Genomic DNA, 12,924 nt, shown 5'->3' with positions numbered 1-12,924 from the left:
CTTAGTTTTTTGTGGGTTTTTGGGGCTATGTGGCCGTGTTATGGAAGAATTTATTCCTGATGTTTCGCCGACATCTGTGGCTGGCATCTTCAAAGAATCTTCATTCTCTAAAGATGCCAGCCACAGATGCAGGCAAAATGTTAGGAATAAATTCTTCCAGAACACAGCCACATAGCCTGAAAAACCAACAAAAAAGTATGGATGCTATCCATGAAAGCCTTCGACTTCACATTGATGTTTACCTTGCTTATAAGATGTCTTGATGAGTAAAGGGGACATTTCTTCTCCTGTAACTGTAGAATAAAATAGAAGACCAGGCCTGGTGAATCAAGACTCCAATTTCATTTAGGGAAAGAAATGCATTTGCGTCTCCCATCCTCACACAACACAGTCTGAAGAGAATGGGAGCCCTGAGTTTATACACATTAATATAGTTTGCCAAATTTGCCAAGTGCATGTGCTGGGGAAATTCCATGAAACTAACAAATGTGATAGAAGTAAAAATGTTTAGGCATCAGTTGGTCATGTACAGCCTCCTGTAACATAGACAACCATTTCCCAGTCTTTGCTGCATAGCTTATTCTCCAGACTCTTGGCATTGTGGGGGACAAACTATGCCTTGTAATCTTCACAGTGTCAGCTTGTTCTTCTGGAGGAAGACCAAGGCAACACAAAAGCATTTTTCTAGGTTTGCCCATGTGAAGTCATGTTCATTTCCCTTTCAAGACCTTTTAAACTTGAAAAGCTTTGCTTGTAAGGTGATTTGAAGTGCTTTGTATGTATGACTATTGTGATGCTACCTGCATCCATCTTCAGTTTCCAGGTCATATTCTTGACCAATTCTAGCTACAGTCTTAAACAACAGAGTAGTGTAAATAGTTAAAAAGAAGACCTTCCCACTAGTATCTGCATTGTTTGGTTTATCTGAAAACACATTTGTCAAAACACATATACAAAAAGAAATTCTGACAACATAACCAAACCACCACCAATGAATCCATGCCATGTTATAAAATAATTCTTTTAAGTTCAGCATTTGACAACTGTGTTAAACCTGAAACTGAAATGGCCAGATTTTGTCAAAATTGTGGATGAAGACAGAGTGTTCATCTTGATGGGTAGTTGTTTCATTTTTCACTCTTAAAGAAGTGCCAACAAAACTGTACAGCACTGCACATATCAATTACTTTCAGAAAATTTACATACTTTGCATTTTATAGCAACTTCATAGTTCTTTTAGGCTTGAAGTAACAGCTTTTTAAAACATGTTTATGCTTCAATAAAAATGTGAGAATCTATTCTCTAAATAAGACAAAAAGGAATCCAGTAGCAGTTTTGAGACTACCTGGGGAAAATAAATTAGGAGAAGCCACTTCAATGGACTCTGTTGGTTTTGGGCCTTCAAATTGTTTCTAAATTATGGTGACCCTAAGGCAACTTTATCACAGGGTTTTCTTAGCAAGATTTATTCAGAAGACATTTGTCAGTTCTTTCCTCTGAGGCTAGGACAGTGTGACTTGCCCAAGGTTACCAGCAAATCTCAGTCTCAGAAGATGGCAATGGCAAACCTCTGCAGAAGAAACCTGCCAAGAAAACTCTGTGATCGGTTAGGGTTGCCATTAGCTGGAAACAAGTTGAAGGCACACAACAACAAAACTAGGAGAATTACTAGCCTTCGACATATATTTCAGTTACACAATGTAGCATCCTGACTATGCACTGTGAGAGAATACTTTATTTTCTCTGTCCTGAATTCCTCACTGCCCTGCTTCAGTGGATGACACCAGGCCATAATGTTATGAGAGGGCTGCTTAAACAACCATCTTTCTTGTTAAAATGTAACTCTCTACTAGTTCTACCTTCAGAGTGCTTAATGATGTTGTTAATCAGTGTTAGTGATCATGAGGTTCTATCTTTTTATTTTTCTTTCTCACATGCTTTATTTTAAGGATGGACGTCCAGATGTTTCCTTCTTTGCACCTGATTGTTTTCACATGAGTCAAAAATCACATTCCCAGCTTGCCAAGACCCTCTGGAACAGTATGGTAGGACACTAACATTCACTCTAGGGTATAGGAATTTTGCTGAAGTACATCCATAGTCTCTGGTTTAGGTGTTGTATATGTTCCTGGTAGCAAAGGCCCTTTATCTCATTTTCATGTCTTGGTAAGAGGCAATCTCAGGACTGGCAAAACATGTAAAGGGAAAAGGGCAATGCTATGATAGCTCCAAACAAATGAATTTTATTACATCTCAGTTGAATTCAGTCTTATACTAGCGAAGCCCCTGTTAGACAGGGATGCTTCTAGTCCTAGATTAGGCTTTTATTCCACAGTCACCCTGTTTCCTGCACAGAATGTTGTGGGATTTCAGATCCCATTATCTTCTCCTACTATTGCTGCCATCTTTTTTTCATACCATATCAAACTAGTAATGGTGGAAAGACAGAACAGCTGTACTGGTAGTATGATGAGTCATCCATCTGGAAACAAACCTGCAGGATTTGGTCCACATCAGGGGTAGGCAACCTGCGGCCCGCGGGCCGGATGCGGCCCGGCAAGGCCTTGGGACCGGCCCCAGCCCGGTCCTTCCGCCGATTGCCGCCGGGGCCTTTGGGGGGGCAATTGTCTATAGAAGCCTCAGAAACATGCATTTATATTAACATTTTTTTAAAAATCAGCAAATTTTTTCATGTGTCCTCCATTTTTTTAAAAAAGTGTCTTCCATTTGAAAATTTTGTCCTACATTTGTCCTGGTTTATTTATATATTTAATTTTTTAAAAAAATTATTTAATTATTTATTTTTTTACTTTGGCCCCCCAGTTGTCTGAGGGACAGCAACCCGGCCCCCGGCTCAAAAAGATTGCCTACCCCTGGTCCACATTTTCTGATCATGTTCCACTGCAGCATATTTTCTATTCTCAATTTTCCTTTTTTGTTGTTTATGGACAAAACTTGCCATTACTGCTCTGCTATTTCATCCTGTTAGACAGTCACTTTAATACTCACTTAGAATTTTAATGAAATTGCAGTGGTTATTTTGAGTACAGAAAAATGGCAGGTTTGCAAGGTGTCTTATGGATCAAATTGTGTGATAAACATTTCACAGTGTTTACTAAATGTTAGTATTTTAAATGATTTTTTAAAGCTAGCTAATTATTCTTGTTTGTTTGTTTGTTTCTCAGCTGCAGCCTTTGGTGGGGAAAGCCATTTCCTTCAATTTTATGGATAATATAACGCTGAGCTGCCCAACTCTGGTAAACACTTTACTGTCTTCCATTAAGGATTTTGTGGGAAGAAACAGTTTGGATAACTATGTGAGGCCTAAAATACATGAAAATGTTTGTACCAGAAATTTAACATTTGAGACTACTACTGAATGTGCAGGGATCTTTAAATTATCAGGTAAATCCTCTGTTCACCTCTGAAACATTGAAGTTGCAATCCAGTGCATGCATACTTGGAAGTTAAATCCCACTCATATCACTGGCACTTATGTCTGAACAGACATGTATAGAATTGCAATGTTAGCTATTCATCTGTTATTCTTGTTGTTAGCTGCCCTCGAATTGACTTCGACTCAGGGTGACCCTGTGGATGAGTCATCTCCAAGACCCCCATTGTCCACTGCTTTGCTTAAGTCTTGCAAATTCAGGCCCATGACTTTCCTAATTGAGTCTAGCCATCTGGCAAGTGGTCCTCTCCTCTTTCTACTACATTCTACTTTTCCTAGCATTATTGTCTTTTCTAATGAGTCATGCCTTCTCATGATGTGGCCAAAGTACAACATCGTCTGTTTAATCATCTTTGCTTTCAAGGAGAGTTCTGGCTTGACCTATTCAAGGGCCCATATATTTCCTTTTGGCTGTCCATGGCATCCTCAGCATTCTGTATTAGCCTGCAAATTAGCCTGCAGTGCTGTCATGGCTATGAAATGCTCTTCTCTTGTGTCCCAGCTGGCAGCAATATCAAACTCATTTTGGCAACACGTTAAAACAGAACTCATTAAAGCTTTTGCCACTACATTATCATAGCTTGATTTTGGATTTCTCTTTTAACATATGTGGTGTAGTGGTTTGAGCATTGGACTATGACTCTGGGGATCACAGTTTGATTCCCTGCTCAGTTATGAAAACCCGCTGGGTGATCATGGGTGAATCATAGAATCATAGAGTTGGAAGAGACCACAAAGGCCATCCAGTCCAACCCCCTGCAATAGCAATTCCAAGTACATTTCTATACCACGTATCAATGAATTAGCACTCCCTAAGCAGTTTACAGTGTGTAAGCCGACTGACCCCAACAAGCTGGGTACAGTGCACCCACATCATATGCGGACGCACTATACGTGGATTTCAGAATATGGTGAAAGCTGTGCAGGAGCACGCGGGGCGCAAGGGGCAGCACGTCCCATTTAGATTAATGGGATGCCGTCCATGGTGGGCACGCATGCCGCCATGCCACCACATGCACGAGCACCATTACTTTCAGTGGGGTTCGAGCATACGCATTTTTTTTTACGTGGGGGTCCGGAATGGATCCCCGCTTTAAAAAAGGGCGCACTGTATTCATTTTACTAACCTACGAAATGATGGAAGGCTGAGTGGAACTTGGAGCCTTCCCTCAGGATCAAACTTATAACATTGTGGCTGCAGTACTGACATTTAAACACTGTGCCACCAGGGCTCCTTACACACTCTTAGGCCCAAATAACCCCAAAATGGGGTCACCTTAGGCTCAACATAAATTGGAAATGACTTGAAGGCACATAACAACAACAGTAGCCACAACAACAAATGCAGTATTTTTAAATTAGCGGAACTATAGTACACCCTTCATATACGTGGGGGATCCATTCTGGACCCCTCCCCACCTGAAGTCCCATTGTTTTCTATGGTGGCATGCTCCTGCATGGCATGCTGCATGCGCACCATTAAATGTACCAGGGTTCCCATCTGCGTGACCTTGAGCCCATGTATGGTGAGCCCGGTTTTGGCGTGGGAAGACTGGAAAGGGAAACAGTATCCGCACATTGCAATCCATCAACAGTGGTTTGACAATGGCTCCCTGGCACACTACACATAATATAACACTAGTTAACACCCCAGCCTCATGAGGGCACTCTTGGCCAGTTTATCCAACCTTCTTTCTGGTTCCCAGTCAGAATAACTCAAGTTCAAAAACTGCTTCCACCATTCAAATAATCATCCACCCACCTTGATCTCCTACCATTGATAAAACTGACTTGTCACCTCATCACCATACCCATGTTTCACATTTCTATGGCTATTCATATAGTCTGATTATAAACGTCTTTTTACTAGTTCACACCATGCATCTGAGGAAGTAGACTAAGGTCCAAAACACAATGCAGAAATAATTCAGTTTGAAAGTTTTGAATTTTGTGAGTAGTTTTGTGAGATACGGAGTCTTCTCTATCAGAGAGCTCTGGTGCCACAATAAACTACAATTCCTAGGATCCCCTAGCACTGAGCCAGTGCAGTTAAAGTGGTCTCAAACTGGACTATTTCTGCAGTGTGTTTTGGACCTAAGTCTTCAAAAGCTTATGCTACAACTTCTTTCAGGCCTCATTCCCACTATCTTTTAAACTAGATCGTGAATCGGTTTGAACCAGTTCAAATGACTCGGGTTCCCACTCAATTCAAATTGCTGAAGCAATTCTGAGAGGGGAGCCATGTGCTAGACCTATTTAACCTGCGTCTTTTTGATGCTGATTTTTTCCGCTTCTTTTTTGATAAATCGACTCTTCTCAAGTGTGAACCACATGCGGATCAGAATTGGTTCAAATTTCCCCTTCAGCTGGCTGGAACCGAATCATTTTGAATCAATGCATTTGTGAATGGGAACCACAAATGGATTATTTAGGAGGGAAAAATGTGATGGGGCAAATGTGGTGGGAACCATGCTCTGCTGTTGAATCAATCCATCACACACTGTTTTATCTGTAAGTGGGAATGGGGCCTCAGTTAATATCAAAGGTGCTACAAGATCCCACTGTACATGATAGGTTTGCCTTAGAGTTGACATGAGTCAGTAACATCTGGAAGGCACACAACAATGTTAAAATTGTTTTGGATTGGTTTAAATTGTTGAATGTTGCTTAGATTATAGGGTGGGATGTAAATATTTCAATGAATGAATGAATGTGTCAAATTATGTTAAGAGTCAGTTTAGAGCTGGGGGGAAATATGCATGGATTTTTCCAGCCTAGATCATATCCATGCACACACATACAGGTGACATGTTTGAATCATGAAAAGGTCACTCTCCTACCTCATTTCTTGCTGCTAGGTCAATTTTTCTTACAATCTTTGATTCTGCTCTGTTTTCTATTTTTGCATTATGATCACCTATGATTAATGAGAAGTCCTGTTTTGGTGTGTGATCAATTTCCTTCTGGACTCCAGCATAGAATCTTTTACTTTCTTCTTCTTCTGACTCTGTAGTTGGAGCATAAACTTGGATTAAAGTTATATTGATGGCCACATTACCAGATCTTAATTGCCATTAAAATATGGAAACTTTAATGTCACCGCTATCATAAACAAAGCAGAGCACCAAACTGCATCCCAAAAAGCTCTCTCTCTTTTTCAATCCCCAAAAGCTTTTTCTATTATTTCAAAGCTTCTGATAGCACTCCAAAGACTTACTGGTGCAGCAGTAAGCTAAGGACAAATAGCAAATGGCATGTATACACAAACTTTAAAAAAATTCACCGAACAGAAGATAAGTTAGTTAAAATAAAACAAGCAAATAAAGCAGGGCTTGAAAAAGCTAGGCAAAATAAAACAACTAGGCAAATTAAGAGCTTTAAAAAACTCACCAAAATAAGATCTCAGCAAAAGGTAAAAATGCCAAAATTCTTTAGATCACACGCTATTGTGCCACCACCATTTTCATTCTCTGTCCACAATATGAGCTCCAGCATCTTCTGCATCACTGAAATAAGTCCAGGGACACATTTTTTAATCTTTGATGCAGAAGGCAGAAAAATGTTATGTGTTGACATGAGACATTCTCAGGATTGGACAAATCTGGAGGGAAATGGGATATTCAGACTTGAAATGGAATGACCCACTATGTGGAGCTTGAAGCACAGAGGACACTGCTGTGAGGACACTGCTGGTTGATGTTAAAGATCACAAAGGAAAAATTATAGCAAGCTCTGTTGCAGAAAACCAAAAAAGACTACTAGAATTGTAAGTGTCAGATAGTCTCTATTTTTTTCTCCTTCCTCCAGCTTTGCTATCCATTTATGTGCTGGACAAGCATTTTGTTTGGCATTACCACAGTGCCTAGTGGTGTCACTGGGTGGTATGGGGGGAAGGGGCAGAGTTCAGACCACACCAGGTAAAAGTCCAGAGGGGAGTGAACACCCGGGAGGACAGTTGTCTGCTGTCCCTCTTTACCTCCCGACACCAGTCAGAATGCCTCTGCAAAAGAGGGGAGGATGATTCCGTTGCAAAATCTTTCCCCACCTTACCTTCCCCTACCCTACCCTCCCTTCCTTCCCAGTGGCTCACCCACCTGTTTGGCCAGCCCCCCCAAGTTCTTCCAGGTCTGGCTGGGCAAGCAGGTGAGGCAGGCATAGGGAAGGGGCAGGGTCATCTGGTGCTGCCACTGACTATCACCAGGTGACACCAGATCTGTTGATGCCATTGGCTGTGACATAGGATGATGATGATAGCTTGCTTGCCAACTTGCAGCATTACACCAATTAGTATTGCAGTGTGTTGCAACAGCCTGAGTTGGCTGACAGTGGCAACACCAAGAGAAGACATAAAAGAATTGCTTGATGCACCATAATCTACGGAAGGCTGGACAGCTGTTTGAATTACCCTGAATATGTAATGGCTGCCATAGCATGGATGGGGAATGGCTTGGGGACTCCTAGCAGCATCAGCAACATTCTCCTGTGCGATAACACCCATCCTTGTCCATTCCATGCCGATCCCAGCCCATGCCCAGATTGGTCGGGAAATGATGTGAGATAAACTTATAAGTATCACAGTCTCAGCTCTAGTAAATGTACTATTCTGGTGCTCGTACAAGATTTCTTATTTGCTACCAAGCATGTATTCTTTCTTCATTAGCACCACCCTTTCCTGGGAACCTACAAGAATAGCAATGAGACTCATTCATCTCTGGATCCCACCAACCAGCCAAACCAGGTAATTATTTTGACAGTGTATTTCGCATGTGTTCTTAGTACAGAATTTTTGGTGTTGATAGGATGTTTTCACATATCACTTTAGAGACCTTCAGAGACAATTTGAATTGGGCCCACTTCATATGTGTACATTTGCAAGGAAATGCATGTGTTCCTATTGCATTTTAAGCCTCAGTTGAGATCCTCTTCCCATAAATGGATATGTAATAAGAGAACTATACAAAATCATTACTCTACCTCTCTTCATAGACTTTGTTTTTCCAGGTTTATCCTCATTGGCAGTGCTCAAAAAAATCACAGTACAAATAGAAATTATCACTGATCATATCTACAGTTTGTTCTTTTAATTGGCAGCCATGATATGGATCAGGAGCACATATGGTTTCGGTGCAGGCTATTTGGAAGTCTGTATTGTCCTTTATAATCCCATTAGAACTCTAATATCATAGGTTGATGCCTCCTTTTTGTTCCACTACCTTTTTAGGCTTGTTTGGTGAGAACAAATGAGAGGGGCTTCTTGGTGGCTACTCCCAGATTTTGGATGTCCCTCCCTAGGGAGGCCAGAAAGGCCCCATTTTTACTCTCCTTCTATCAGCAAGTAATTTTAATGCTATCAGGCTTTTAGAAGCTGTATGGCATAAGCTTTTAATGTTACGTGGTGTTGTTTTTAAGGTTTGTATGTTATCTTTGAATGAATTTCAATGTTTTAATGCCGAATGATTTTAACATTATTCAAAACACCTTGTTTTCAAGCCAAATAGCACTGAAAGCATAGTTCACCTTAAAAACAAGGGGTGTGTGAAATGCCCTTTATTTTAAAAGGAAACTTACATGGAATTTGATCCTAACAGCATCAGCACAGTAGCAAATCCAGTGGGATTGCGACCATGTAGTCTCAGGTTGAGGGGATCCAGTGCAGCTCTTCCCCACCCCATCCCTGGAGTCACCACTATTGATGCTAATTATGTGGGGGATCCATCCCCCCCCACATTAAACAAATTCCATGCATGCTCAAGCCTCATTTGAATGAATGGGACACACTTCCAGGTGCATGCGCCATTCATCCAAATGGAGCTTCCCATCTGTGTGACCTCAAGTCCGCATACAGGAAGCATGCATATGGGGCGGGCCAACTGTATTATGTCGATATGATAAAATTCTGCAGGACCCAAAAGCATAAATGTCATGTGATTAAGCAGAAAGTAATTCTATGAGGCATCATGAATGGATGAACAGGAGACTTTCCAAGGGGAACACTGCAATTTTATTTCTGTCATGAGCCTTTCACATGTCATCCATTTTACAGACTATTTGAGAATAAAAGCCAATGTAATAAAAGAGATGTCTGGTTGTGGCATTGAGCTGGTTATGGCATTCAAGATGGAAGGGACTTGCTGGGTACAGTTATTGGGTAGAAGACAAAAACACGCTGCAAATGTGCATAGTGCAGTAAGCTAGTCTCCTAAAAAATACCACATAGGAGAGATTGTTAATTACTTTGCTCATTTTAAAGTAAGGAAGAGCCTGCTGTAGAATACCCTGTTTCAGGAAGGAAGAGAGTTAGAAATTTGGGCACAGGTATTTTTCAGTTTCAGTTTAAAAAAAAAAAAAACACCAAGAAGGGACAGAGTGCTTCTACAACAGGCTGCTGGAAGACCAAACAAAAGAAAGATAGTAAATGATCTAAGCCTGATATACATTATAAGCAATCAGAGTTAGAAAACCTTAGCTGGAAAGGAAGACAATAATTCAAGGCTGATTACTATAGGCACAGAAGGCTGGAAGCAGAACTTTCTTTGAAACAATAATCACTCCTGGGTTTGTCATACCTTCAGTGTATGCCAGTGCATAAGAATAATGGGTTCTTACACTGACTTTATTTCTCTTCAGAATTGGGGCAGTGACCTATTGTGCCCTAGACAGACTGCATCAAAAAAACATCCCAACATCAGGTGAGGAATAAGGCCTACAGAGAAAATAGTAGTGTGGGCTTTTGTTCTTTGCTTTGACTCAGTGCTGGGTACTGCTAATTTTAGTAAAGTGTAGAGGGAAAGTAAAGAAATATGATCTCCTTTTTTGTTTTTGCAGATCTGCTAGCATTTTTAAATATTGCATTTTCAAACCTTATTCCTCTATTTATGAAGGCTGTAAACATACTTGGAAATGAAAACTGGGATTCTGGGAGCTCTGAAAAGAGCACCTTATCACAACCAAAGTACCTTTAGGGCTGCCATGGGTATAGATAAGGGTGGAAATACTCCACACAGTGTGGTAGCTTAAATCCCACTGACTTCAGTGGAATTTAAACTCCCTAATGTTATGCAGGATTAGCCCTGAAGGAGGGAATTTAATTCAGAATATGGCAATAAAGATAATGAAGGGGTTTGAAAGCATGTCTCACAAGGAATATTTATGTTATTGTTGTTCTTAATGTTGATCATTGTTGGTTTGCATGTTAGATTTCTTCAATCTTATTCATGCTTACTTGGAAATGTATTTGTTTAATGGGGTGTATTCTCAGGTAGGTTTGCATAGGATTACAGGTTTAAAAGAATGTTCAATTTATCTGTTCTTGATTCTTGTTTTTAAAGTTCCTCCTGTTCAGCATATAATTCATGCCAATGACTATTCTTCCTCTGTGTTTTTGTTTCACCTTCATCCCCACCTGCACCTAGTGCACAGGCTGCAACCAGCTGACATCCAAGTAGTAGCAGCATTAGGTGATTCTTTGACGGTAAGTCCATGGGAAATTCTCTTCTCCCTAAGGAGGCTATGGTGTCAGGTGACATCCAGTTGAACATTAATGCTGCTAGCTTAGCAAAGGAGAATTTATGATCACTACAGATAAAAGGTACTGAGCTACACATGTCATTAGGCCAAATGAACATGCCAACTTGTAACACAATTCCTATAAAAAGTGGTTTTGGGGTGTGGATTTTGCCCTATTACGAGGCTTTGTTTCCAGGCCTCAACATTTTGTAATTTCACTCTGAACAAGTATAAAAATGAATTAAAGATTGGGAAATGTAAGTGATTTTTTTTATGCATCTCATGTTACAAATGGAATGCCCATAATGTAGTCCAGGGGTACTGTACAGGCATAAGATACTGTCTGAGCTGGGCAGGAGTCTCCCTCTTTTTGTTGTGTTTAAAGGCTTGGAGCCCTTGCAAGTATGAAGGGTGGACTCCTCAGATACTTAACAGGCTTTATTTTTCTATAATTCCTTTCTTGTCCAAGGCCAAAGTTGACCAAAGCCAACTATCTTAGCCTTCCCAGACAAACTCTAGAAAGCCTGAGGTCAACCGTCTGTACTTAGTCCAGGACATTCTAACAAACCTGTCCTGAATCAAAAGAATGGATATGATGCAAACATTACACTTCTTTGTGGGTAAAAGTTTTCTGGAACACTCCTTTATGTTGCCTTTAGCTAATTTGCTTGATTAACTCTGGTTTACTGTAATCATGGTCTTATAAGATATGTCATGAAGGCTCTTGACTTACCTTGTTCAGCCATCTTTGCAACAGCCTTTGCAGTCTGTTGGGCCCAAATGAGACCTTTCCATCTATTATCCAAAGAAAGTGGATAGAGCCAAGGTGCAGGGTATATGCATGTAACACAAACAACACATACAGAGACAGATAGGACCATAGCCACTAAAACTGTTGAATAACATAAAGAGAGATGGGTCATTTCCCTGAGCTGCAGCTGCTCTTCCAGCTGTAGCCGTTATGTGTGCCTGTCAATGTGTCCGATACTGGCTGCTCTCTCTGTGTGTAGCAGGGTGTTAAGTCCTTCTGGGAGATCCAGGCAAGGCTTGAGCCCCACAGTCCCCACACATAAAGTTTACACTATGATCAGTGCCTCATTAGCAAAAATAATACAGATGTTCAACTTTTGTCTGTTCGGAGAGACAGCAGAATACTTTCTACTGCATTGTTTTGTCATTCTCAGGTTACTTGTTGACATGTTTTTTTCCCCTTTGCAGAGTGCCATAGGAGTCAAAGCAACTGGTTTGAATGATCTGGAAACAACATGGAGAGGGCTTTCCTGGAGGTAGAACTTTCTGTAGAATTTCTCCCTAGTTCTAGTAGAGCAATGAATTTTAAGCCATCATATTGAAGGATTAAGACTGCCTGAGATGAAAATGTGAACAGCATGTGTATGGGAAGATCATGGTACATCTTCGAGCATTGTCTAATGACCAAACGTGCAGCTTGTATTTTTTTTCGGGAACAAAAGCCACCTCGGGATACGAAATACCCAGGTTACGAAATTTTCGGGATACGAAAAAATCCCATAGGGAATTATTGTTTCGGGTTACGAATGTTTTTTCGGGTTACGAAAAAAACTTTTGGTGCTTTTTTCGGCTTTTTCGCACGGAATCGCGGCTTTTCCCCATTAGCGCCTATGGCAATTCGGCTTACGAAGGCTTTTCGGGTTACGAAAGCGGCCGCGGAACGAATTAATTTCGTAACCCGAGGCACCACTGTATTAGCCTCCTTTGGACAATGTGCTTCCATCAAACAGTTTTTAATGCAGATGACATTACTGCACTTCTGTTACAAGTTGAATTTATCATTTAAAGTCCTTAAATGGTCTTGAATCTATCATTTAAAGGCTTTAAATGGTTTTGACCTGCATACTTGAAGAAACGCTTCTCCTTATTATCACTTCCTAAAAACTGAGTGCCCCATCAGATGGGGCAGGTAATACAAACAAACAAACTTCATT

The 12,924-nt window shown here is 40.7% G+C and overlaps 1 protein-coding gene across 1 annotated transcript in view; it reads left to right on the top strand.

The window, feature by feature from the left end:
- The window catches only part of PLB1 (phospholipase B1), a 160,715-nt gene that overhangs the window by 107,464 nt on the left and 40,327 nt on the right, over positions 1-12,924 (top strand). The window contains 7 exon segments of the mRNA XM_042438249.1: positions 1,950-2,045; positions 3,186-3,257; positions 8,115-8,192; positions 10,082-10,143; positions 10,783-10,790; positions 10,867-10,925; positions 12,179-12,246. Of these exon segments, the coding sequence (XP_042294183.1) occupies positions 1,950-2,045; positions 3,186-3,257; positions 8,115-8,192; positions 10,082-10,143; positions 10,783-10,790; positions 10,867-10,925; positions 12,179-12,246 (443 nt within the window).

The sequence above is a fragment of the Sceloporus undulatus genome, chromosome 1 (genome assembly GCF_019175285.1).
Source record: "Sceloporus undulatus isolate JIND9_A2432 ecotype Alabama chromosome 1, SceUnd_v1.1, whole genome shotgun sequence".
NCBI classification, from domain to species: domain Eukaryota; kingdom Metazoa; phylum Chordata; class Lepidosauria; order Squamata; family Phrynosomatidae; genus Sceloporus; species Sceloporus undulatus.
Note: the sequence above shows the minus strand (reverse complement) of the source record. Positions and strands in the feature narration are given on the sequence as shown.